This window comes from Hypanus sabinus, chromosome 13 (genome assembly GCF_030144855.1).
Source record: "Hypanus sabinus isolate sHypSab1 chromosome 13, sHypSab1.hap1, whole genome shotgun sequence".
In the NCBI taxonomy this organism is placed as follows: domain Eukaryota; kingdom Metazoa; phylum Chordata; class Chondrichthyes; order Myliobatiformes; family Dasyatidae; genus Hypanus; species Hypanus sabinus.
In genome coordinates, this window is record NC_082718.1 from 17,684,094 (window position 1) to 17,711,486 (window position 27,393).

The 27,393-nt window shown below is 36.7% G+C and overlaps 1 protein-coding gene across 3 annotated transcripts in view; it reads left to right on the plus strand.

Annotated features, from left to right (window-relative positions):
- Nucleotides 1-27,393, plus strand: part of ccdc146 (coiled-coil domain containing 146) — a 107,175-nt gene that overhangs the window by 33,236 nt on the left and 46,546 nt on the right. For 2 of the 3 annotated variants that reach the window (XM_059987217.1, XM_059987216.1), the window contains exons 5-9: nt 13,718-13,775; nt 16,050-16,226; nt 18,663-18,736; nt 23,973-24,200; nt 26,642-26,828. In XM_059987217.1, the coding sequence (XP_059843200.1) occupies nt 13,718-13,775; nt 16,050-16,226; nt 18,663-18,736; nt 23,973-24,200; nt 26,642-26,828 (724 nt within the window). The remainder of the gene's footprint in view (nt 1-13,717; nt 13,776-16,049; nt 16,227-18,662; nt 18,737-23,972; nt 24,201-26,641; nt 26,829-27,393) is intronic. The other variant, XM_059987218.1, reaches the window with a different exon arrangement.

Here is a 27,393-nt window from a genome sequence, read left to right on the forward strand (position 1 = left end):
TCTTGTAGGTATGCTGTTACACACTACTAGGGTGCAGGCATTGTCGAGAATATGGTCTCCATCACTCAAAGTGCTGCACTCATTGAGGTAGCCTATAGTGAAGCTATTGACCTAAAATTACATCAGGTGCATTGTAACTGTTGGCATTGGAAGATAGGTTCTAAAGAAACTTTGTCTGCTTTCCTCATTTTTGCCACTCAGGTGAAATTTCTCCCTTGCACAGTTTGTCTGACAATAGAGTGTTGTTTAGAGCTGCCAGCCATTTGTTCTCTGCTGATCTTTGCTAATTCTTGACCCTCCCTTTTTTCCAGAACTATCAGAAATGTACACAGTTGAGGTGCCTCTTGTAATACTGTATCATGAAGTCATTCAACCATCTCCATTCAGACATCAGTTTAGAAAGTTGCTAAGAAGGATTAACTGACATTTGAGAATGAGCAGGAACCAATTAATTGGTCCAAAAATTTTCTCTGGATGACTAAAAATTGCACAAGTCATTTTGACATTTAGTGAAATTCAGGGTATATTGGAAAGGGCAGACCATGAAGCAACATTTAAAAAATATAAAAGATTCACTAGTTCTCTGGCAGTTGGAACATCACACTTTGATACTTATAAGACCAGATGACATAGGAGCAGGATTAGGCCATCCAGTCCAATGAAACTGCTCTGTCATTCAATTATGGCTGATTTATTTTCCCCTTCAACCCCATTCTTGTGCCTTCTCCCCATAACCTTTAGCACACTTATGATCATCAATATCAGGAATACAACTATTGCAGGGTATGATCTACCATCTTCATTCTCTAGCAGTTCTTTAGTCCCTAAGGCAGTCCGACATTGCCTTCAATCTCGTTCTAGTAACTCCTGTGACGACACTGGTGCCAAGCTGTATCGGTCCTTGCCCTTCCCTTGGACAACATCAGTGGTGTGGAGAGGGGAGACTAGCAGCATGAGCAACTGCCAGGCCAGTCTTCCATATAACCTTGCTCAGGTCTGCACCCTGGAGAGGACACTCCAAGACTTTCCAGGAGCAGAGGTATGGTCTCACGAGACTAACGGATGCCACGTACACACACACACACACACACACACACACACACACTCTTGTTCAGATTGTAGCTGTATAATGTAAAAAAAGTAAAATTGCAGATGTACTAAACTTTGGTTAGGTGACGTAGAAGCTGGATTTAGGGATCTGTGTGCAGTTCCTTTCACCCCATTACAGGAAGGATGTGGACGTTTAGCAGAGATGCAGAAGTACTTTACCAAGCTGCTGCCTGGATTAGAGGGTATTGGCTATAAGGAGAGGTTAGACAATTTTGAAATGTCTTGTTTTAGAGCATTGGAGATTGATAATCATTTAGAAAATTATGAGAGACATAAGTAGGCTAGACATTCAGAGTTTTTTTTCTTCAGGTAATTTTATGTTTTGTAACTGCAAAAAATAAAACTAATCGAAAGAACAACATGCATGTATGATATGGTGGCATAATGCCGTGTGCCATTCATGTACTTATACATATAACCCATATTGAGTTAAGTAAACAACAAGGAAAGTTTAGTCAAACAATATATTTACAATTTCTCAAATGTTACTGAAATATTAAATGTACAGCACTCCTCCCTGCTTAGCTACAGTCTCCAACTCAATCTAGAATGTATTTCAACATACTGTATATGTATATTTCTGTATATATTATATTAAGTAATGCAACTACTATATAGACATTCTCAAAATAGTAAATTTTAAATTGTCCCATTTATGCCTAAATATTTAATTGCTGTGGAGGATTTTTTACTTTTGTGGGATAATGTCCTTCCTGACAAGGAGGATCACTCCACTTGGCAGGAGAGACCTGTAGCTGCGAAACAGTCTCTTCTGTGGTGGTTGTAGGAGTTGACTCTGGCAGAATGTAGTTCTGACAGCTCTAGAAACTTCTCTTCTCTAACAATTGACTATGCTCTCCTCAATTGATCAAATTGGTCTCCAGATGACATTAGATGCATTCTCTTCTGTGTAGGAGAGAGATCCAGTTTCATCCTTAATCTTTCCAACTGCCCACATTTCATCACCTCTGTAGTCTCTCACCAGGACTGCTCGTCCGAGAGTGAAACATTGAACTTCTTTGTTTGAGGAGCCCTCAATTTGACCTGCATACTTGTTTTGAGAATGGGTTTAATGAGTTCCAAGTGTGGGTGTAAGGAAACAGCATAGCTTGTGAGTTGATAGTCATGAAGTGTGCTGCATTGTGATATGCAAGGAAGAAATTGGCAAGCTTCTGATTCAGTGTCAGTGCAGTGTGTTCTGCTAACATTGCTTGCAGTGCATTCTTTAGACTGGACAAATCTTTTTGTCAAATGATTTGTAGCTGGGTGATACAGCACAGATGTGTTATGTCTTATTCCATTCACTTATTCCATTTCAGGTATGACTGAAACTGTTTCATAACAAGCTGTTGTCCATTGTCACAGACTAAGTAATCTGGAACACCAGTCCTTGAAAAGAGGCTGCTCAACATATCAACAGTGTGCGAGTCTGTGAAGGAGGCTATTGGGAATACTTCTGGTCACTTTATAGCTGCACCCTCTGTACTAAGAAATTAGTGCCCATGAATGATCTGGCAAAACCCACATGAATTCTCTGCCAGGCAATGCAGGCTGGAGAGGTGCTGTTCTATTCCAGTTCACCAGACAAAGCTTCAAGCTAATGCTTTCATTTTGACCACAGCTAAATCACTGGCATGTAGCTCCTCCAACACTTTAGCTCTTAGCATAGTTCATCCCAATGTTTGTAAAAAAAAAATGGAGTATCTGGAATTCCTGCTGCACATTCTAACAATTTTGGGTGACCATGTAAGCCTGAAATAGTATGGGATATTTTCTGGTTTCCCTTTGAATCATCTCTGCCTAATAGGGAGACTTTCGATTGCATTAGTAAGAAAATGTCAAGAGGATTGCCCCCCCCCTTGTACTGTAAACTTTTCAGATGTTTCCTTTTCCAAGGGTAAACAGGACAACCCTTCAGCATTTCCATGCTTAGTCATCCCCTTGAATTCGATCTTGTAATTGCGTTCTCCAAGAACAGACCCCATTTCTCCGGTCATGCTACTGCTGTTAGCGGAACACCCTTCTGTGGTTTGAAAATGGACACTAACAGTTGATGGTCAGTAATAAGGGTAAACTCTCTCCCTTACAAGTTCTGGTTGAAGCATTTTATACCCTAAACCAGACTCAAGGCCCCTCTGTCAATCTGGGTGTAATTTTTCTCTGCAGTAGTAAGTAAATGTGTTGCAAAGGCTATGGGTGTTCACTTCCATCATTCATAAAATGTGACATGACTGCACCTATACTATACAAGGTTTCACAGGCAACCTTCCCTGTTGATCATAATGTGAGTATGTCTGATGTTACCTTTTAGAAAGCCACCTCACACTGCTTTGTCCATTACCATATCTTCCAAATCTATAGTAATGAGTTCAAGGGGTGGAGCCAGTAATCAAGTTTGGCAGGAACCTGTTATAGTAATGAACAAATGCTAATAAGGATCACAACTATGACACGTCCTTTGGTCTTGGGGGAGCCACCGCCGCTTGAATTTTCTCTGCACACTTGTGTAATTCTTGTGTGTCAGTGGTGTGACCACAGTAAGTGAGGCTCGGTTTTAAGCATTCACACCTGTCGCATTGTGCTCTTGAGCCCATAATCTTCTCATCTTTGTAACACTGTCTTGAGAATTTGGAGATGTTTCTTCTCATCCTTGCCTGTAACAATGATGTCATCCAGATAATACTGAGTGCCTGGGCAACTTTGCAGCACCTGGTCCAGAGCTTATCGCCAGAGCGCAGGTGCAGATACTATTCTGAAAATAAGCCTATTTTAGCAATTAAGCCCATTGTGAGTGTTCATGGTGAGAAACACTTTGGATTCTTCTTGCATCTCATCTGTAGGTAGGCTCAACGAAGTTCATTTTGCTTAAGTATATTCCTCCAGAAAGCTTTACAAAGATATCCTGTATCCTGGGCAGAGAATAGAGATCTACTTTCAGTACTGGATTGATGGTGACCCTAAAATTACCACAGATATTGACAGACCCATTCTTGTTGGCTATTGGGACCACTGGTGTTGCCCATAGCCTCCACTCAACCTTAGAAAGAATTCCTTCATACTCTGTGCGATCTTACTAACTGGCTACTTTATTAAGGATGGTATAAGGAACCAAACGGGTTTTGTAAAACGTGGGTGTGGCATTTTCATTTGACACTATTTTACCCTTTTATATATTTGTGTTTTCCAATTTTCATCCTCATTGCCATTGTTATGTTTGTGACTAAAACACGGACAAAAGAAAAACACAGAGAACCAGGATAAACAAGTACTCTTTGTTTATGCTTTAAGTGAGGTGTGCACACATGACATGGCGGCATAATGACGTATGTCATTCACATCCTTCTACATTTAAGCCATAATGAATTATGTGAACAACAAAGAATGCTCAAACAATGTATGTACAACATTAATCAAATATTACTGAAGTATTAAATACACAACAGGTATAAATCTCAAATACTTGAGCACATAGCTTTAAGCTGAGAGGAGCAGAGTTCAAAGGAGACCCACAGGGCAAGTTTTTCCCCAGAAAGGGGAGGTTGTTTCAAATGTGCTGGCAGGAGTGGTGATTGTGGAGACAGACACAACAGAGGCGTTTAGATACCATGACTATGTAAAGATAAGAGGGACATGGTTCATTTGCAGGTTTAATGGATTAGTTTAATTTGGCACCATGTTCAGCAGAGGCATAATGAGCCAAAGGACTTGTTCCTGTGGCACACTGTTCTTTGTTTTATCTTCTGTATTATATAAATGCGATTATGAAGAAAGCATAGCAGTGCCTCTACTTCCTTAGAAATTTGTTAAGATTCAGCATGACATCTAAAATGTTGACAGACTTCTATAGATGTGTGATGGAGAGTATATTGGCTGGCTGCATCACAGCCTGGTACGGAAACACCAATGCCTTCAAGCAGAAAACCCTACAAGACAAAGTGGATATAGCCCATTCCATCATGGGTAAAAGCCCTACCCACTATTGGGCACATCTGCACAGAGCATTGTCACAGGAAAGCAGCATCCATCATCAGACACTGCCACAACCCTGGTCATGCGCTCTTCTCACTGCTGTCATCAGGAAGAAGGTACAGGTTTCCCCCTCTCCCCACCAGGTTCAGGAACAGTTATTACCCCTCAATCATCAGGCTGTTGAACCAGAGGAGATAACTTCACTTGCCTCATCTCTGAACTGTTCCCACAATCTATGGACTCACTTTCAGGGACTCTTCATCTCATGTACTTGATATTTATTGCTTATTTCTTTTGCACACTGTCTGCCCTATTGGTGCAGTCTTTCATTGATTCCATTATAGTTATTGGATTTATTGAGTATGCCTGCAAGAAAATGAATCTCAGGGTTGTATATAATGACATATACTTTGATAATAAATGTACTTTGAACTTTGAACATAGCAATTTATGCATACTAATTGCTCATCCATTAAAACCAGACATTTTTATATCAACCTTTTATGAAGCATTTCTCAGAAAGTGATCAAGTAGCTTGAAAGAAGAACATGTCAGTTAAACTGGCTGTTTACTAGATGAATCAACAAAGAGTGAATTTGTGTAGTCTCAATGAGGCAAAAACCATAACTCCTGGGAAATAACTTAAAAGAAGTTTTAGATGTTCATGGAATTAAAGTTGCCATGTATTGTTTTTCAACATTTAGCTAAGTTTATGTAAAGCAACTATATATTTATTTTAATAAAACAATTGTTTTTAACATCAGTCAAATGACCTTGTTAACTGTAATATTATTTCGTCTTACATAAGGTCCACTGCAGGCAAGAAGCCCTTTCAGCCCAACAGATACATTCTAATATTTGTACAAACCTCTTCCCACCACATTTCGTCCATCTCCAAAAATAGATGACTCCTTTCTCATTAACTGGAATTGTGCCAGTCGCTCTCTGCACCAGTGATTTCCATTTTGCACCCACTCATTGGAAAATTAAGATTCTATTTAGTTTGCAATCAGATTATTGGATTTATTAGTAATTATTTTTACACTTTTAGTTCTTGTCTCTCTCATGATAATGACAGCAGCTGATTTTCATTTACTGCCTTTAACATAACAAAACATCTCAAGGTGCTCCAGAACAATATTGTTAAACAAGGTTGAAATCATCCTCACAGTGATATCAGGGTAAATATCAACAAGCTTAGATAAAGAAATCGATTTTATTCATTGTGTTAAAGAGAGTTAGAGAGGCAGACATTTAAGGAAAAAAATTGCAGGACTTAGGTTCAGGCAAGCTGAAGGCACAGTTATCAGCAATGGAGTGATTAAAATCAGAGTTGAACTGGAGAAGTGCACATAGCTTTGAGAGTTTGAGGCAGAAATGAGTTTGCAGAGACTGGAAGAGCATAGTAAGGATTTGAAACAGGGATCTGAACACCTCCATTTATTGGATGCTCAAAAACCAGGCCAATAGATGAAGAAAACAGCTTGTAGCTCAAACAAGTGTTTGAGGGAAAGAATTTATAATTTAATTAATAAATTTAGGAGACCCAGTGGAGCAGACTGGTTATTTTTAACTAAGATTTTTAAGTTCACCATCAGCATCTTTATAAATTTGTGCTTAATTATATGTGTGTTTAAAGAAACGAGATACTATTTTGTGTGCCATAACCTTATGAACATTCTTATTCTGGATTCATTTTATATAAATAGATCTTAGCATATAACAAATTACTGTTTACAATTTAATAACTTGGAGAAAAAAGTTATGAAAGAGTTTTTAAAGCACAGTTTCAATGCTTTATTTATGAGTTCCACTTGTGCTGGATGTATTCCATATTGTGACATTTATTCATAATGCCAAGTATGTTGCTTTGCTACAGAATAACAAAACTATACTCAGGAACCAGAAGTTCCTTCCCCTTCAAGTATTGATTGAATCTTTTATCTCATAAAAAAACTACATTGAAATTGAGTTGTGATATTCAGATTTCAGGACAGTTATCAAGCAAAAAAGTGTGCTTGATAGTTGTGGATTTGGATTTATTTTAAACTTGTACCTTGTTTGAATGACGATCCTAAGATAGTTCTTTTCTTTAACAGTCAATATCAAACTATTTTGTTATGAGGTTCAAAGTTTGATGCCATCTGGTTTGTTGCCTGGTTTCAAGACATCTTCTTTTATCAGTTATTGCCTTCTTCAGCTTTTCAATGCCAACAATTGCCCAATCTTTTTGCCTTTCTTACTCTCAAGAAATCCCAAACTCAGCACTTAATCATCTTCCTTCAGTCATCTTGCCAATTTTCACATCTGCATCTCTTGTTTTCCCACACCCAACTGTAACCTCATCAGGAATTTTTAAAGTCGATTTTTGGAACGGCACTTACTGTATGCAAGAGGAAAGTACTTATGTCTTGACTTGAGTTTCAACAAAAGTGACAAGGATTGGGTCTTATTTTTCATAGGGTACTCAGCCTCTGTCCTGCTAATGTAGCCACAACATTTATAAAACTCGTTCAGCTGAACTTTAGTTAGTAGTGACCCCTTGGGTATCAATGGCATTTAAGACATTTCTATGAAAACAAACATAGCTAGATTTTGAAGTGAGCTATGAAGAAGAAGTGGGTATAAATATTGATAAGATAAGCAATTGGATAGAGCAGGGTAACTGAAGTATAAAGTAATTTGTTCAAATTAGGTATGAAAAATAAGAACAAGTGGTTTTTTTAATTGAGAAATGTTTTTTTAAAATATATTTTTTATTAATTTTTAAGAGAATTGCATACAATGAATAGAATAATAAAGTAATGAAAATTAATATTAGCCCTCCCCCTCCCCTTAACCCTTCCCCCCTTAACATCCCTGTCTAAAAAAAAAGAAAAAAGGAAAAAAAGAAGAAAGAAAGAAAGAAGAATTGCCTGGATATTGGAGGATCCCCATATGCATCATGGAGTTCAAAATAACTTTAGTATATATCTTTATTTTTTCCCAAATAACTAATAATTTTATCTTCAAAGGACCTATATATTTAATCCTATCTTTTGTAGATAGGAGTGCCAAATTTTCAAAAATATATCATATTCATTTCTTAAATTATAAGTAATTTTTTCAAGTGTAATGCCACTATATATTTCATTATTCCAACAGTCCATAGTTAAATATGAATCTGATTTCCAAGTCACTGCAATAGCTTTTTTGGCTACTGCCGATGCAATTTTTATAAACTTTTTCTGCTATTTATTCAATTTAGGTTTCGGTATTATCCCTTCAATATCGCCTAATAAAAATAATGTTGGGCTATGTGGAAGTTGTATTCCAATAATTTGTTCCAGTAAAAGTCTTAGATTTATCCAAAAAGGTTGACTTTTAAAACGACCAAGTAGAGTGTAAAAAAAGTATTGATTTCTTGATTACATCGGAAACATTGGTCAGATAAATTTGGGTTTAATCTATTTATTTTTTGTGGTGTAATATATAATTGATGTAAACAATTGTATTGTACTAATCTAAGTTGGACATTTATTGTATTTGTCATTCTATCAAGACATAGTCTTGACCAATTTTTTTCATCAATTTTAATATTCAAATCAGTTTCCCATTTTTGTCTTGACTTATGAATTCCTGGTTTAATTGTTTTTGAATCAAATTATACATACAAGATGTAATTTTTTTAATTTTTCCTTTTTGAATTAAAGTTTCTATTTCATTAGGTTTTGGCATTAACATTGTTTGACCCAGTTTATCTCTTAAATGGGCCTTTAATTGAAAATAACAGAAAAGAGTGTTAGTTGATATTTTATATTTATTCTTTAATTGATCAAACGACATCAATATACCTCCTTCAAAACAGTCACCTATATATCTGATCCCTTTGTGAAACCAGTTATTTAAAAGTTGATTATCCATCATAAAAGGAATAAGTCTATTTTGAATTAGGGAATTGTAAAATAATTGTACTTCATCACATGAGTAAAAATTTTTAAAAGTTTCATTAATTTCTAAAGGTTTATAAGTAATTTTATTTGCACTTGTTCTAATTGCATTTATTATTTTGGAAGCTTGCTCAGTTTTCAACTGCCAAGCAAGAATCTTGTGTGATCTTTCACCTAATTCGTAATATCTCTGTTTAGTTCTCATAATTACTTTTTCTGTTCGTTATGTCTGGGGTGTATTATATTGTAGCTTCTTATTAACAAGTTGTCTTCATTTTTCTTCTGTCATATATCTTTGGGATTCTTTTTCTAATTTTGTAATCACTTTTTCTAATTGATCTATTTCTACCATATATTCCTTCTTAATTTTAGAAGTATAACTTATTATCTGACCCCTCAAATATGCTTTCATCGCTTCCCATAATATAAATTTATCATCAACTGAATATGAGTTTGTATCCAAAAAAAATTGATGTTTTTTCATAAAATCGCAAAAATCTTGATGTTTTAATAAAATTGAATTAAATCTCCATCTGTAAATCAATTCCTCTTTATCCATCATTATCATTGTCATTATCAAGGGGGAATGATCTGACAGTATTCTCACTTTATATTCTACACTTTTCACTCTATCCTGAATATTCATTGATAATAGGAAAAAATCAATCCTTGAATAAGTTTTATGTCTATTTGAATAAAATGAATCATCTCTTTCTCTTGGATTAATTCTTCTCCATATATCAAACAAATTTAAGTCTTTCATCAATGATAAAATTAGCTTTATTACTTTTGATTTTGTAATAGCCTTAGTTGACCTATCTAGAACTGGGTCTAAACAAAAGTTAAAATCTCCACCTATTAATATTTTATCATGTGGTGTCGGCCAAATTCAAAAAAACTTCTTGTATGAATTTTGCATCATTTTCATTTGGTGCATAAATGTTCACAAGAGTCCATAATTCCAAAAAGATTTGACAATGTATAATCACATATCTCCCCACAGAATCAATCAGTACATTTTGTATTTTAATTGGTAAGGTTTTATGAATCAAAATAGCAACTCCCCTCGACTTTGAATTAAATGAAGCTGCAATAACACTTCCAACTCAATCTCTCTTTAATTTCTGATGTTCTGTCTCTGTTAAATGTGTTTCCTGCAAAAAAGCTATATCTCCTTTCATTTTCTTAATATATGTTAAAACTCTTTTTCTTTTCACAGGTCCATTAAGCCCATTAACATTAAAACTTAAAAAATTGAGTAAGTTAGTCATTCATAATACCTTGGAGAATCTCTTTAAAATTCTCCATGTTGCTCTGTGTCTTCCCTCCCCCCAATCATCCAGGCAAAAAAAGAAAAATAGAAGAAAGATAGTAAAGAAAAAAATAACAAAATACCCCCCCCCCACTAATGTTGTGAATGAATAGAAATACATTACCCCACTCCGTTTTATGGGTCATGGCAATCGCCATGATTACATGCGTGAATCCCGCAGCGATCGATCAGAAGCTCCCCCAGCTCCCCCATAACAAAATAAATATATATATATACATACATACATAAGTGAAAAAGAAAAAAAATTAATATCTCTACTCCCAATTAATATTCCTCAATTTTTTATCTTGTTCCCCTTCTATCATATACTTAAAGTATATTTGTATATTCTTCTACTCATAAATGTCCATCAAATCCGATCCCTATCTCAGTCTTCATCTTTAATCCATTTCATCTCCATAATTCTTTACCGCATCTCGTGAATATTAGGAAGCTCTTGTACAAATTCCTCTGCTTTCTGATGATCAGTAAAAAAATCTTTCTTCATCATCCAAAAAAATTATGTGTTGCTGGGTAGCTGAATATAAATTTATAACCCTTTTCCCATAAGATTTTTTTCACTGAATTAAATTCCTTCCACCCCTTCAAAAGGTAGTAACTTATATCAGGATAAAAAAGAACTCTTTTCCCTTCTAACATCAATGGCCCATTTCTCCTTCTGGCACCTTGAGCAGCTGCCTTCAAGATCTTTTCTTTATCTTGATATCTTAAACATTTTATCAGGATTGATTGTGGATTTTGATCTTGTTGTGGCTTTGGTCTTAAAGCTCTATGAGCCTTTTCAATTTCAATTAACTGACTTCCCTCTTCCATTTCCAAGATTTCCGGAATCCATTTTTGAAAAAATTTTATTGAACCTTCTCCCTCTATACCTTCTTTAAGACCAACAATCTTAATATTTTTTTGTCTGCTGAAATTTTCGAGCACATCTACTTTTTCCAACAACTGTTTTTTTTCTGATGTTCAGGCAAGGATATTATCTTCCATCTTCTTTCAGTATTGTCTCCCATTTTTTCTTCCAACTTATTAACTTTCTTGTCCATTTTCTTTTGTTTTTCCACCACCTTATCAAGCGTAATCTTCATATTTCTAATATCTTGTTTTATTACTTTTATTTCATACATTATTTGTATCAGGACTTCTCTTATGTCTCCAGAAAGCTTTCCACCTTTAATTTCCTCCTGTTCTTCTTCTTCTTCATCATCTATTTCTTCATCTGTGTTTTCCAGAGAGTCTGATTCTACTTCCGATTCACTTTAATTTTCACTTCCAGTCGCAGTTGGAACTTGTAGTTTTGTTTGCACCTGTTTGTACATACTTGTTTCTTCACGCATGCGCAGCTCCCGCTGTTTCTTCTTAGAGACCGTTGATATTGTTGCAGCCTCCTGCCCTGCACCATCGGAGGCAACATGTACTTCGCCAGGAAGAGATCCAACTTGAGTATGAGGCTCCGCCAAAACAGCCGGGCCTCTTTCCCCACCAACTCGCGCTGTCTTCAAAGTAGTAATTCTCTTCTGTTTCTGTTTAGGAGGCATATCTAAAGGTAGTCCTGAATTGTTTATAACTAGTTTCTAGAAGGTATTTATTAACTTTTCTTCACTTAAACTTTGTTTTATTGATTTTTACGGGAGAGCTGGATTTCCACGTCTCGATCCTACGTCATCACATGATGTCCCCAAGCAATGTTGGTATTCAAAGAGATGTGAATGTCCTTTTACACATATCAAAGTTGCATGCAGAAGAACAAAAAAACAGGCAAACAAATGGAATGTTATTTTTTAAATAAAATTTAATTTCTAATTTCATATTTTAGAAGCAGAGTACAGTGTAGCCATGGTTAATGTAACTAAGAATTTCTATCTTGAGAAGTCTTTCTGCAATCAGAACATCACTGTGGCTATCTCTCGAGGTCGAGGATGATGGTCTTCATTCAGATTTCACAGAGCGAAGACACCTTTGCGTGTATTTGTTTAAAGTGTACTTGATGTTGCACTCCAAGAAGCCCACGATACTTCACAAATCAACCAACTGATTCCAGTGGCATGGAAACCATGATGATTGGAGCTGATGGATTTGTTGCAGCCTTCATCCGCCTTCACAGCCATTGAGATTGAAGTAACTTCATCTGCCTGTTCCACCGTTGAGGTCTTGGTTGGATTGTTCTTTGTCAGAAACCTCACGCTCGACCTTACTGCCATGGGTGACCCTACCAGAACCATAGCTCCAGATATCATCGCTCTCAGGATCTCAGGACCACATAAGCTTCTCCACCACGACAAGGTGACAATCCACAAAGAAGAATCAGAACTTATTTGCGTATTGGATTCAGTTTTGGTCACCTTACTTTGAGGAAATCCAAATAAATTTCACTACACTGATACCTAAGAAGCAAGGATTGTACTTTGATATGATACTGAATGGATAAAGCCAATATCCTCTGAAGTTTAAATAAATAATTGGTCATCTCTTCAAAACAGATAATATTCTTAAGAGGTCTAACAGGATAAAGTTGCTCAAGGCTCTATAGACTTCTGTTTCAGAAGAGCTAATTGGCCATTTAAGAATGAATTTGTATTTTTGGAAGACTCTGGATGCTCAGTGGTTTAAGGCATATAGTAGGTGAATAGAGAATCGAGAGATAATACAGGAAAATGAAGTTGAGGTAGGAGATTGGCCAAGATCTTTTTGCAAGCTTGAAAGGGATGAGTAACTATTCCTGATCCTACTACTTGTCTGTTCCAGATTCATAATGGTTAAGTGGGGTCATTTAATCCACTAGACAGTTAAAGAGACTGGTACATTTCTATTATTCTTTAGTTTTATGCAGTGTGGACAAGAATTGTAGCAGGTGCAGGTTCTGTCTATGAAGAGTAATAGCATGTGTAGTCAGGAACTCTCCACGGGGTTACTAGGCAATCTCCAATAATAGGAAATTATAGGATCCATTTGCTTGGGACTCTTCTACTATATTATTGGTTTATTGTTCTTCATTCATTTAGGCTGCTCATGTAGTTTCATTGCATTCCTCAAGGTTTTCAGGATCTTCCTCATGGGCAACAGAGCCAAATTCTCTTGATACCTAGCTGGTTGCTGCTAGAGGCATTGCAGTTTCTTTTTAAGTGCTTATACTTGTTAGCCCAATATGGGCATGTGTTTCTCCATGGATACATTTATTAAAGCTGTAACTTTTATTCAGGAGCTCAATTATCATTCTCATTCAAATGAAATTGCTTTTCAACATCAAGTTAAGGCAAGCAACATAAAAAGCAGTTGGTTAGAAATGATGTCTGTCAATTCAAAGTGATTTTGAACTAAGTATGGGCCATATTTTCTTCTCAATTAATAATTTAACCAGATCTATTCTATTCTGTTACAGTTTAGAAGAAGAATTGGCGATGTATAAAAAAGACTTCGAGAGACTACCAAAAGCTGCAGTGAGTTTTTAAGCCTACAATTCAATCCCTTAAAATATCTGGATACAATTTTGTGTTTGGATCAGAATAATGAATCATTTCGTTTATCCACATACAAGTTTCCTCATATCAGGAGCACTCAGCTCTGGGTTACTCTGACTAAGTTTAGCCATCTTAATTTGTTTACATTTGGTAAACATACGCATCATTAACAAACAACAATGAACAGAAACATTATCATTTTGAAGTATTGCAGTATGGCATTATAGGTCCTATACAAATCCACTATGTTTTGCTCTGTTCTTGCTCTTTATCCAGCATTTATCCTGGAATATTGGATATTATTCAAACTTTCAAATGCTCTTCTAATGCACATTTTATAAATATGGTACACTGTAATATTCAAGTGAACCCAGTAAGTTTCAAAGAAAAGTGGTCAATAGAACCAGGAAAGCTTAAACTGAGTGCTGGAACTGCTATGTGGTTGGGGAACATGGGTATTACCACAGTTTTACTTTTCTTGTTTTTACTGGCTTCACTGTGCACAGTTTTATGAACATATGTATATACCTGTTGGCTATCTGTCTATCCACCCTCTAGGGCCTCACTTTCTACATTCTTTTTAAACTTACCCAGTTAATATCTTAAACAAAATGAATTAAAAGTGTTTTCACGTATTAAGAGAAATGTTGAATTGTTCAGATAATCAATCAGTTCAGCACAATCAGTGTTGTGAGAGCTAGATTATTGGAATTTGCCTATATATGAAATAAAATGTTGGAAAACGCATGGTCATGCTCTTTGGTAATAGAAATAAATGTGTGGGCTATTTTTTAAAGGGGGAGAATAAGATGCAGAGGGACTTGGGAGTCCTTGTGCAGAACATCCTGAAGGTTAACTTGCAGGTTGTGTCAGTGGTGAGGAAGGCAAATGCCATATTAGCATTCATTTCAAGAGGTCGAGAATACAATAGCAAGGATGTGATGCTGAGGCTTTATAAGGCACTGGTGAGGCGTTACTTGAGTATTGTGAACAGTTTTGGTCTCTCATCATAGAAAAGTTGTGCTGGCATTGAAGAGGGTCCAGAGGAAGTTCACAAGGATGATTCCAGGAATGAAAGGGTTATCAGATGAGGAACGTTTGATGGATCTGGATCTGTACTTACTAAAATTCAGAAGGATGGGGGGGGGGGGTATCTCATTGAAACCTTTTGAATGTTGAAAGACCTAGACAGAGTAGATGTGGAAAGGATGTTTCCCATGGTGGGAAAGTCTAGGACAAGAGGGCACAGCCTCAGAACAGAGGGCACCCTTTCAAAACAGAGATGTGGAGAAATTTCTTTAGCCAAAGGGTGGTGACTTTGTGGAATTTGTTGCCACATGCAGCTGTGGAGGCCAGGTTGTTCGGTGTGTTTAAGGCAAAGATTGATAGGTTCTTGATTGGACATGGCATCAAAGGTTACAGGGAGAAGGCCGGGAACTGGGGTTGAGGAGGAGATAGAATAAAAGGATCAACCGTGATTGAATGGCAGAGCAGACTCAATAGGCTAGATGGCCTAATTTTGGTCCTATGTCTTATGGTCTTATATGTCATCAGGCCACAGATCTGTCACTACTGAATGGCAGGACAGACAAGGGGGCCTAAACATCCTACTCCTATTCCAAAGTTCCTGCATTCCAAGACTAAAATTGGCAACAGTTCTCTGTAAGTAGTTCTGTATAATGGATGTACAATAAGTAATTTGCTAAATTTGTTAGAAAACATTTGCCAGTACTTACGCTTATGTGAATATTTTTAAATGTTTAGTTTAGAAGATGCACGATATGCCTATATTTTCAGAATGTCTAAAATTATTCTGAAGCCTTCATTGTTTTTGATCATTTCTGAATGAAGAGGCTTAGCTCAATTTTTTCAGCTGTTTTGTGGACGTGGTTTGACCTTCTATGCCAATGTAATGACAATGAATGCCCTGCCACCATATAGGGCCATGCCATTTAGGGGTGGGGTGGCTTCAGAGAGCAAATACATAATATTGCATCAACAAGAAATTACTGTACATTTCCTGTGGATCACCAGCAAGCTCATTTTGGCCACATGGGGAGAAATCAATGCACGGTACTTCAAACATCATTACAAAGTCTTTTTACTGTTTGCAAGTTCCCTAATATCTCATGAAGACATGAATCTGCTGGTAATAAATATATCTTCAACATCTGTATAGCTTTGTGAAGCTTACAGTTACCTTGTGCACATTAAATACTGGACTTTCCTTACTTTAATTTATTTTTTATTTAGGATTTTGAAAAGAAGACTAAAGTACTAAAAGAGAATTGCATTGAATTAAAGCATGACATTAAACAGAGGAAACGGGAAATAAAATTGTCCAAGGAAGAACTGGAAACCAAACTTGAAGATGTGAAAAATGCACAAAAGGAATTGGAAAAGAAAACAGAGAGTGAAGCCAATCTGAAGGTCAGAGAGATACAACCTGCTTTTTAAAATTGTTATGTTTCTTGCTTTTATTGGAATAATCGAGCATCCTCTGTCCTACTTATTGGTCCAGAATTTGAGATGGGCGGCCAGAGTATGAGGACAGTGTGTGGACAGAGCTATGGCCCTACTGTGTGACCAGGCCCAGGATTTGGTTTGAGGGCCACGTGTACAGCCAAAGGCAGAATTGGGATTCTGATCATCAGTTGTCTGGAATGTGGGTGGGTTTCCCTTCAGAGCTGGGGTCCAGAATGTTTACTTATTTACAACTCCCTTTAAACTGGAAAAGATTATGAGTTCACTGGAAAGATTATTATACTATCTAGCAATATGTAAAAATCTGAAATAAAGTGCATCTGCATGAGTAACATCCAATTTTATAACTAACATCCACTGGTCCAAAAAATCCACTAATCTGATACTATCAAAGTTTAGATCCGTTTTATTGGAAAATTGAACTTCAGAATCATTAGGTTATCATGTGCATGAGGTGTCACTATATTAAAGTTTTCAGCTCACATTAAATGATAAATTTTATAACCATTTGAATTTGAGACATTAGTTGTTAGTATTTATTTTAATTGGGTGATTTTTTTCTGTTCTAATTTTAATTTGGTGGAAAGGGATATGCATGCATTCTCACCACATCAGTCTCGGGCTGGATACTTCTATCTTTCTCCTAGAAAAGTCTTAATGTTTCAAAGAGGCATAATCAATGGAATCAACAGAGCAGTGATCAGTACCTTGTATTGAATAAAACTTTTAATACGTTTAAAAAGGGAATTGGATAGCAGAGAGATTAAGAGGGAGAATTCTGAAATTCTGGACCCATGTTGCTTGCTTCATAGATGTGCCAATATTAGTGTTAAAGAGACCTTGCTTGAAATCAGGAAACCAAAGTTTGGTAAGGACACCTACAAAGATAGGGAGAATTAAACTATGAAAGGATTTTAATGTGAAAACAGCGGAATTACATTAGATGCACTAGAGGACTCAGAGCCAATATATGCCAGTAAAGGATGTAATGATGGGTGCAAGATGCATTTTGAGCAAAGGGGTTTTCAACAGACACTTGATCCATGTGAGCATTATGGGCATTGACCATCAGATTTTTTGTTGCATCCATTAAAAATCAGCATTCTGTTGTGACAGCTGCTTTAATTAAGATTTTCAGCCTTTATTTTAACATTTGAGTAGATGAGATTAAACAAATGTGGAACCTTTCTGACATTATGAGCATTATACAGTTTTAACATGAGCCTGATTTACATGTCTCCAATATGTATCCCTTGCAAAACTAGTGGGAAGCATAAGCTTGCTGACAGGAATCAACCATCATGGTCTCATAGGGATTACAAAAACATTTTCAGGATGCCCTCCAGGTTAGGTGAGAGGAGGGGTGTGAGGAGTTGCATGTTTCCAAGGCAAGGATGAATTAATATTCTCTGATATTAAAAGAAACAATAGACTGCAGATGCTGGAAATACTAAGCAACACACAAAGGAGCAGGTCAAATGGAATCTATGAAGGGAAATAAACACTTAACGTTTCAGGTTGAGACATTTCATCAAAACAGGAAATAAAGAGGGGAGATCGGTAATATAAAAAAGTTGATATAAGGGGTGGGCAAGAACTGCCAGGTAATAGATGGATCTGGGTTTGGGTGGGAATGATAGGCAAATGTGAGATGGAGAAGAATGATGTGAGAAGCTGGGAGGTGATGGATGAGAATGACAAAGAACAGAAAAAGATGGAATTGGACAGGAGAGGACAGTAGGCCATGGAATAAAGGTAAGGAGGTGGGGAAGAGAAACCACTGGGAGGCATGTGTGAATGATGGGCAGATAAAAAAGATGAGGGTGAGGAAAGAGATAGGGTGTTGGGGAGCAGGCAGATAGGACAGAAGTGGAGAGGTTACTGCAAGTTAGAGAAATTGATGTTCATGCCGTCAGGTTGGAGGCTACCAAGGCAGAATATGAGGTGCCATTCAGATTCTGGGATCTGGAAAAGCAAACAATGTCGTAATAGAACTCAGCAGATCAAGAAGCATCTTTACTGTGCTCACTTGCACTTCTATTCATCCTGACCTGTCTCAGAAAGTAAAATATTTTTTTGTCTCTGGAGTAGTTGTTTTTGCTTTCGTAGACTCCACTAAAACAGAAGACTGCAGAATGAATGTGACATGTTAGTGGGTAAGATACCCAAGTGATTTAAGCTGCCTTTGGATGGGAAAGCTTAAAGAATCCCCTTTCTGATAATATAACAGTTGTATGGTCATATTGATTGAATTGATTCTTTTTTGCTTGACCAAAACTTGATGAAAGAACAGCTTTTAACAGGTTGTTATTAATGGAATATAACTGCAGTTGTTTAATAAATCCCCTCCCAGTAAGTTGATCATTTTTCTACTCTTTTTAGCTTGATGTTGTACAACTGCATACCATTCCTAGCCAACTGGCCAAAGATATACAGAAACTCAACCGCAAACGCAAGTATGGTTGCTTTAAAGGATTAGAGAATATTGCAATTTTCTTCCATGTAATCTACTTTGTATGTCCAAACTAACAGATATAGGTATCTTTCATAGATCACATCCTCTTTTAAAAAAAATGTGCTTTGTTTCTTGGAAATGATGCTTGACATTTCCTGGAAGATTTGAATGTTGTAATCAGCATACAATATGTTAATATTTTGAAATAACTAGTTTTTTGAGAGGAATTGATCAGCAATTTTAACTCCTAATTCCATATAAGCAAATGGATAAACATGTAGACTATTAGTTTGAAAGGAAAGGCCTTCATTTCAAAATAGGCATTAGTGATACAGAATAGTAAAATCAGTGTATCTTTAAAACAGATTCTGCAGGCAACTCCATAAAATTCCAGGCCCTGAACCATAGAACACAGAACAGAAGAACAACGATACAGTCCTTTCTACCCATGATGTCTGTCCCAACCCATGAAGCCATACTAAACTCAACCCATCTGCCTGTATATGGCTTGAATGCCCCCATTCTCTGCCTGTCATGTGTCTGTCTGAATGCCCCTTAAACATTATTATAATATCTACTTCCACCACTTTTGCTGGCAGGGCTTTTCAGGCACCTATCACTACCTGAGTAAAAGAAAATTGCTTCATAAACCTCATTTAGACTTTGCCCTCTCACAGGAAAGCTATGCCCTTCAGTATTTGACATTTCCACTCAGGAAAAAAGACTAACCATCCATCTGACTATATATCACCTGATATTCTCTCTGGATAGCCATCAACCAGATGGCATGAATATTGGTTTATCCTAAAAAGAAAAAAAATCGCTCCCACTCCCCACTTCTTCTTTTCTCCACTCTGGCCTCTTACCACTTCTCACCTGCCTATCACTTCCCCCTGGTGCCCCTCCTCCTTCCTTTCTCCAATGGTCCATTCTCCTCTCCTATCAGATTCTTTCCTCTCCAACCCTCTATCTCTCCTACCCACCTGGTTTCACCTATCACCTTTAAGTTATCCTCCTTCACCTACCCACACCTTTTTACTTTGGCATCTTACCTCTTCCTTTCCAGCCCTTAAGAAGGGTCTTGGCCTGAAATGTTGACTATTTGTTCATTTCTAGGGAAGCTGCCTGACCTGCTGAGTTCCTCCAGCATTTTGTATGGGTTGCCATCCGTTGATGCTTTTTATAATTTTATTAACCTCTATGAAGTCGCTCCTCAGCCTCCACCAGTTCAGAGAAAACAACTCAAGTTTGCCTAACATCTCTTTTATTATCTTATGGTCTCTCCTCATAGCACATGCCCTCTAAACCAAGTAGCATCCTGATAAACCTCTTTCAACTCTCCAAAGCTGCCACATCCTTCCTATAATGTGGCAACTAGAGTTCAAGGTAATACTCCAGGTGCAGTCTAATTAGAGTTTTATAACTAAGACCATGAGACGTAGGAGCAGAATTAGGCCATTTGGCCCATCAGACTGCTCTGCTATTCAATCATGGCTGATCCTTTTTACCCCTCTTCAGCCCCACTCCCTATCCTTCACCCATTACGTTTGATGCCATGTCCAATCAAGAACCTATCTATCACTGCCTTAAATACACCCAAAGACCTGGCCTCCGCAGCAGGTAACAAATTCCACAAATCTGCCACTCTCTGGCAAAAGAAGTTTCTCTGCATTTCTGTTTTAAATGGATGTCCCTCAATCCTGAGGCTGTGCCCTCTTGTTCTAGCCTCCCCCACCATGGAAAGTATCTTTTTCACATTTGCTCTGTCTGGGCCTTTTAACATTCAAAAGGTTTCAATGAGGTCACCCCTCATCCTTCTAAATTCCAAGGAGTACTGACCCAGAGCCATCAAACATTCCTTGTATGATAACCCTTTCATCCTGGAAATCATCCTTATGAATTGCCTCTGGACCATCTCCGATGCCAGCACATCTTTTCTTAGATGAGGAGCCCAAAATTGTTCACAGTACTCAAGGTTAGGCTTCACCAATGCCTTATAAAACCTCAGCATCACATCCCTGCTCTTGTATTCTAGACTACTTAAAATGACTGCTAACATTGCATTTGTCTTCCTCACCAAGGTGTTCTGCATGAAAACTCCCAAGTCCCTTTTCATCTCAGATTTTTGGATTTTCTCCCCATTTAGAAGATAAACTGCAGATTTATTTCTACTACCAAAGTACAGGATCATGCATTTTCCAACATTATATTTCATTTGTCAGGTTTGTCAGGCAAGATCTTCCCTTAAGGAAACCATGCTGACTTTGTCCTATCTTGTCTTGTGTCACCAAGTGATTCATAACCTCATCCTTAACAATTGATTCCAAGATCTTCCCAGTCACTGAGGTCAGGGTAACTCATCTATAAATCTACAACATAACTTCCTGACTCTTGAACTCCGTGTCTCAACCCATCAACCTATGCAGCCACTTTCAGGAAGGTATAAATTTGGACCCCAAGGTCCCTTTGTACATCAACACTGTTAAGTGTCTTGCCATGAAGTGTAATGTCTTTTACATTTAATCTCCTGAAGTGCAACACTTCACTCTGAACCAGTTTAAACTCCATCTCCCATTTCTGCAACTATATCTGCAACTGGTCTATATCCTACTGTATCCTTTGGCAATCTTCTACACAATCCACAACACCTCCAGTCTTTGCCTCATTTGTGAACTTACTAACCCACCCATCAACTTTTTTCATCCAGGCCATTTATACATATCACTAACAATGGAGATCCTATTACAGATCCTTGTGGAAAAACCTCCAGTCACAAACTTCCAGCAGAAGGAATCCCATTTACCATTGACCACTGTCATCTATCTTCCATGGGCAAGCAATTCTAAATCCAAATGGCCAGGTTCTCATTGATCTCCATGCACCTTAAACTTCTAGATGACCCTCCCAGGAGAGACCTTGCTAAAGTCCAGTAGACAAGCCCCTCAATACTATCTTCATTAATTGCCTTGATCACCTCTTTCAAAAACGCAATCTGCTCAGTAAGATAGGACTTCCTCTGCACAAAGATATGCTGACTATCCCTAATTAGGCCATGGTTTTCCAAATGCTCATACACTCTGTGGCTACTTCATTAGGTACATCTACTTGCTAATGAAAATATATTAAAAGCATGCAGACATGGTAAAGATATTTATTTGTTGTTCAGACCAAACATCAGAATGAGGAATAAATGTGATCTAAGTGACCTTGGCTGTTGATTAATTGTTGGTGCCAGATGGGGTGGATTGAATATCTCTGAAACTGCTGATCCCCTGGGAATTACACATACAACAGGCTCTAGAATTTACAAAAAACAAAAATCATACAGTATTATCCAAATTTACCCCCACTCTCTAAACCTATGTAAATCCCCTGTGTCTATACCTTTGTAGCCTCCTTATGTCACCTTTACAAATTATTTTTCAGTCATCAGTAAATTTAGCAACTACAGCTTTGTTGATTTCAGCCTCATCATTTATATACAGTGAACTTTAAAAAATATATCGAGTCTCCACTACCATTCTTGTCTGGCAAACCACGTTATATTTTATCACCCAGATGGCTTATAATTTTGCCCTCTCTATTTGCCATCTCTTTGATGCATTCTGTAAATTTGAAAATAGTGCATTCAACAGTTTTTCTTATCTGCAGGGTAATGTTATTTATTCAAATAACTCAGAATGACTTTCATGATTAACAAACAAAATAAGAAGCAAGTTGACATCCATAGAGCCAAAAGCTAAGATGCTAATCAGCCCAATTTTGTAGCAAATATATTTCTGAAAGATCATGGATCAGAGAATACTAAATATGGTGAAAATAACAAACCTCATTCAGAGCAAGTCAGGCAGCAGAAGATACTCTTACAGATTGTGGCACTGATACATTGTGATTACATTTGATACATGAACTGAAGGGGAAAAGCACAAGTCACAAACAGATAGTCAAGTTAAATATAAGAAAACCTTAAAAGGATTGAGAAATAGATAATTACAATATATGAAACTGAATTATTATCATGAAAGCACAGAAAAGCTTTGGGGAATATTCAATAATAGAAAACCAATTCATGCTCTTTAAAATACAACATCTCCATTCACAGTAAAACTTCCACAGATGCTTCCATGTGTATCTCTCTATGACCCTCTGTTGCTTTAACTGCTGTATTGTTACAGTGTTCTGTTTTTTATTCTACATCTACAGTCTTCATTTGACCTTATTCCTGGCCTCATGTCCAGTTCAATAACATCAAGCCAAAATAATACACAAATATAAGAGCAAAGGGATATAAAGTTAACAGTGATTCTGAAAAAGGATCTTTCTTATTTAAAAAAACTTGCACAAAATATGAAATTTCATAAAATATTGAGAAATAATAGTGAAGAAGAAAATGTTAAAGGGACATGAATCTAAGGAGAATAATGAAAATAAGGAATTAATAGCTAATTAACATTAATTATATGCTAATGGAGACAATAATAAAGGTTAAGATAGCCAGAGTCATACAGTGCAGAAAATGACCTTACAGCTCATAGTCTGTGCCAATCTTCAAGCATGCATTTACACTAACCCTACTTTAATTCCATTCTGTTTTCCCCTTATTCAAACCAACTCTCACTGGATTCTACCATGCACCAACTCACTAGGGGCAAATGCAGTAAACAATTTTTCAGGATTTGATAATTTCTATTACATTAAATTCTATTTAATTTCTCAAATAACCAAGGTAGGATTTCTTACTTGATAAATAGTCTAAAATTCTGAAATAATGCCCCGGCAACTTTGCTCTATTGCTTCCAGTTACAAAGTACTAACATTCCAAACTTAGTCACTCTCATCACAACCAGCAATCCAAGGATATTGTTCAGTTTCTTAAGCATTTGCTCCCAAACTTTTTTCTTAATCTCAATGTTGTTTTTGCTAGAAAACAATAATCTGGCATTTAAGGTTTGTGGTGCTTCAAATTTAAGCTGCCCTTTGTAAGAAATTTTCTATGAGGAAATTGATGAAGCCCTGACATGGTAACTTAATACCCATACATATTCCCACAACATATGCTTTTATCAGTGTCTCTCCCATTGTAAGTTAATGCTTATATAAAAGTGTTTCATTATCTATTTACAGATTATTTATAAAAACATACATTGGCAAAGTAATTTGTTACATTTATGTGGAATGAATAAATGTAAGCCTTTGCTGATTCTAATGTTTGTGAAAATATTCTCTTTTTACCTTAGCAATTGGGAGAAGAGAAAAGTTGAACTAGATGAGCAACACAAGGAACTTCTCAATTCTGTGCAACAAATTGAGCACAAATGCAGAATAATAGAAGCTGAAAAATTGGAAGTTATGAAAGAATTAGATAAAAAAAGAGTTTTACTGGACAGTAAAGAGCAAGACTGCAACCAATTGATTAAGCTGATTGAATTGGGTAAAGAGAATGAATCAGCATTAATGGGAGAAAGGTTTGTCATAAGTAATATAAAGATTTGTCCATCTTGTGATGGTAATGACTGTAGCTTTTACATTTGCCTATAGTTATGAAAATAAAATGTGAACGTTCATTGCCTGATTTGGTCAGATTCAAGTTTTGGGTGATCAAGAAGACAAGTCTTAAGATGACATATTCTGAGATTTTGAGAAATGGCTTGCAATTCAGTTTTCTGCTGCCATGTCTACAGTTAAATGAAATCATCTTTCTACAATAGAAGGACACTTATTGGTGAAAATTTGCTCTTAATCAGGAGAGTGAAAATCTTTGCCTGTGTAAAACAAGACCATATACATTAAGAGAGTTATAGAGATGAGCAAGCCTACTTCACAGCATTCTGGACCCTTCAAAGCGAATATACCCAAAGTAAAAGTAATAGTGACAGCTTCAGTGTTTCATGAATTGATTTTGACATGACCTTTGTAGCTAAGAAATTCTACACTTCATAAAACTAGTCTAATGTCTATATTATCCGAGAATAATAATGTGTAAATGTTTAAAATCAATGGGCAGTCAACAGAACCTCTTTCATAATGGCCAACTCAAACTCATGCCTAAAATGTCTTGAATATCTTCACGTAGCAAAATTATTTTTCACATTCATATTTTTAGTATTGTTGCTTAGTCAAAGTTAAAAAAACAAAATAAGCTTGCATCTATGTAGTACCTTTCACAACATCAGAATTCTCAAACTCAATAGAGAAAACAGTTCAAAAGAATTGAACCATAAATCCCACCCTCCTACAGATTTTCCGACAAGCAAAATGAGAGCTGATATAATCAGCATTTGTCACTTTGTATGAGTCTCTAATATGACCTTACAGTTCCCCCAACAAGTGCCTTCAGATTTATTCATTTTGAGTCATTTCTTTAAGATTAATACTTTTTCACATTACCATAATATGGCATACCTTTTATGTCATAAAAGAAGGCAATTGGGTCTATCAGGTTCATCTTGGATTTCAAAAGGGTCATCTTACTCTTATTTCTTGCGATGCAGCAATCTTCTCTCTCATATATACATCAACTCCCCTTTGGTTCTTTTGCCACTTCACCTGCATTAAAGGGCATTTACAGTAACCAGTTAACCTATCAGCACAGCTTCGGACTGTGCCTAGAGATCAGAGTACCAAGAATGTACAAGCACCACACAAACAGCACCAGATCTCAGAATTGAATTCTGGTCTTCAGGGCTGTGGGATAGCAGCACTTAGTGCTCTGCCCATTAGCCAAACATAGGCGTACTTTTGTGCATAATATTTATAACTTCAGGGATTCAGAATGTAAAATTTTAAAAGAATTGCGCATCAGCTCCATTGTGATTGTGTGACAACACATTTTCAAAGTGGTACACCCTGTGTGTTATTGAAATGGAAAATTAATGCACTTACAGCACAGTGCACAAAGTTTTGGAGATTTTTCTTCAATTTTTCAGCAACATTGCCTTGGTATCACAATGATAGCGAGTGGCATTGACTGCACTCTTGGATACCACTTCCACAATTTTCATCCAGATAGCGGACAGCATAGGCTCCTTATACAGAGGAGGTCTTTTTGAGGCTTGGAATCAGACCACCAGCCATGATTCATAATCCTTGCATGACCTACCCGGACCACCATTGTATTTACCTGACACCCAAAGACTAATTTGTCAAACCACCATTCAGCCAACCAAATCCACTACCCACCCCACAATCCCAGTTTGTAATCCTTGCCCCAACTCCTCCAGTCCACCAACCTCCCTCAAATTTCTTCTCCATGATCCTTCGACCAATTTGACCTGACCTTAGTATCAACGTCCTGCCCCAAGTGTTCTACCATGATTGTAGTGCAATTGAACGTTTTCTCAAGGCACCACCTTGACCTTTGTAACAAGATCTCATCCCAATCAAACTCTCTTTGAAATGTGTGGTTCAACATTATTCCAAGATTCCAGTCCAACAAAATCCAAATTTGATTCCTTTCACAAGTTCTTGCACTAATTCCTAAATCTTTATGCTTCAGCTCCCAGGACCTATTTTCCCTGCTATTCCCTTACCTAACCTCCAGACCTGGCTCCTTGATTTCTTTCTCCTGTTCCACAGTGATGAAACCTTAGATATTGTGACCTATTACATTTCCCAGTAGTAGGAGTTTCAATGGCAAAAGTTTAGCATGCCTAAACAGATGTTGTTTGAAGGACATACACAAGAAAATATGCAGATGCCTGGCCTGCTGAGCTCCTGCAGCATTTTGTGTATGTTGCATTTAAAGCTCATCTTTTGTGTATAAAAATATGAAACATTTTTTAAAACAACAGTGATTATTTGAAAGGTATAAATCCATTTTCTTTAATTAATTAAATCTTTGTTTTAAGATGTTTCAATGACAGAAATTAGCTCTGGGTATAATTAATCCTTCTTTCAAATTTAACAGGGCTTCCTTGGACTTGCAGTTACGTTACATCCAAACTGAAAAGAAACTAATGTCTGACACAGTAGCATTGAAACAAAGAGAGAAGGAACAAGAGCTACGAAAGATAAAGAAAAAAGAACTACAGTTAAAGATAGCAATTGATTCACTTTCATATGTTGAATTTATCAATGAAAAGGCCAAATCACAGGTAAAGATAGTTAGATATTTGTAGTTAGAACACTTATATATTACAAATGCGTAGCCATTGAAACCATAAAATAATCAGAAACAGCTTCACATAAATCATTTGTTTCAGTGGTTACTCTACACATGTGAAATGGTCATGTTTGTTTATCCTATTTCTGTCTTGCATCATTTTACAATATGATGAAATAATTCCAGCACGGAAATGGCAAAATTTGCGGATGACAGAAAGTTACTAAGTTAAAATAGAGAAGGACTGTAACAAAATACAGAAAGGCTTACTTGGACAATGGGTCTTTAATAGAAAAAATGCTTTGATATAGATAAGTATACAGTGAAGCATATAGTTAAGAAAAGAGATAATAGCTCTAGTTTTTCCAAAATATTCCTGAAGTTCTTTGCATTTTCCCATCTTTCCATTATCACAATCACAAATTTCTTTTTTTCTTTATCTTGTTTATCCCAGAAACTCATACAGAGTTAATAGAATAATAATTTTTAGCAGTAGTTTCATAGTAATAGAGACTTAATGATTATATGTGTTGTACTCCACTTCTGAAATTTAGTGT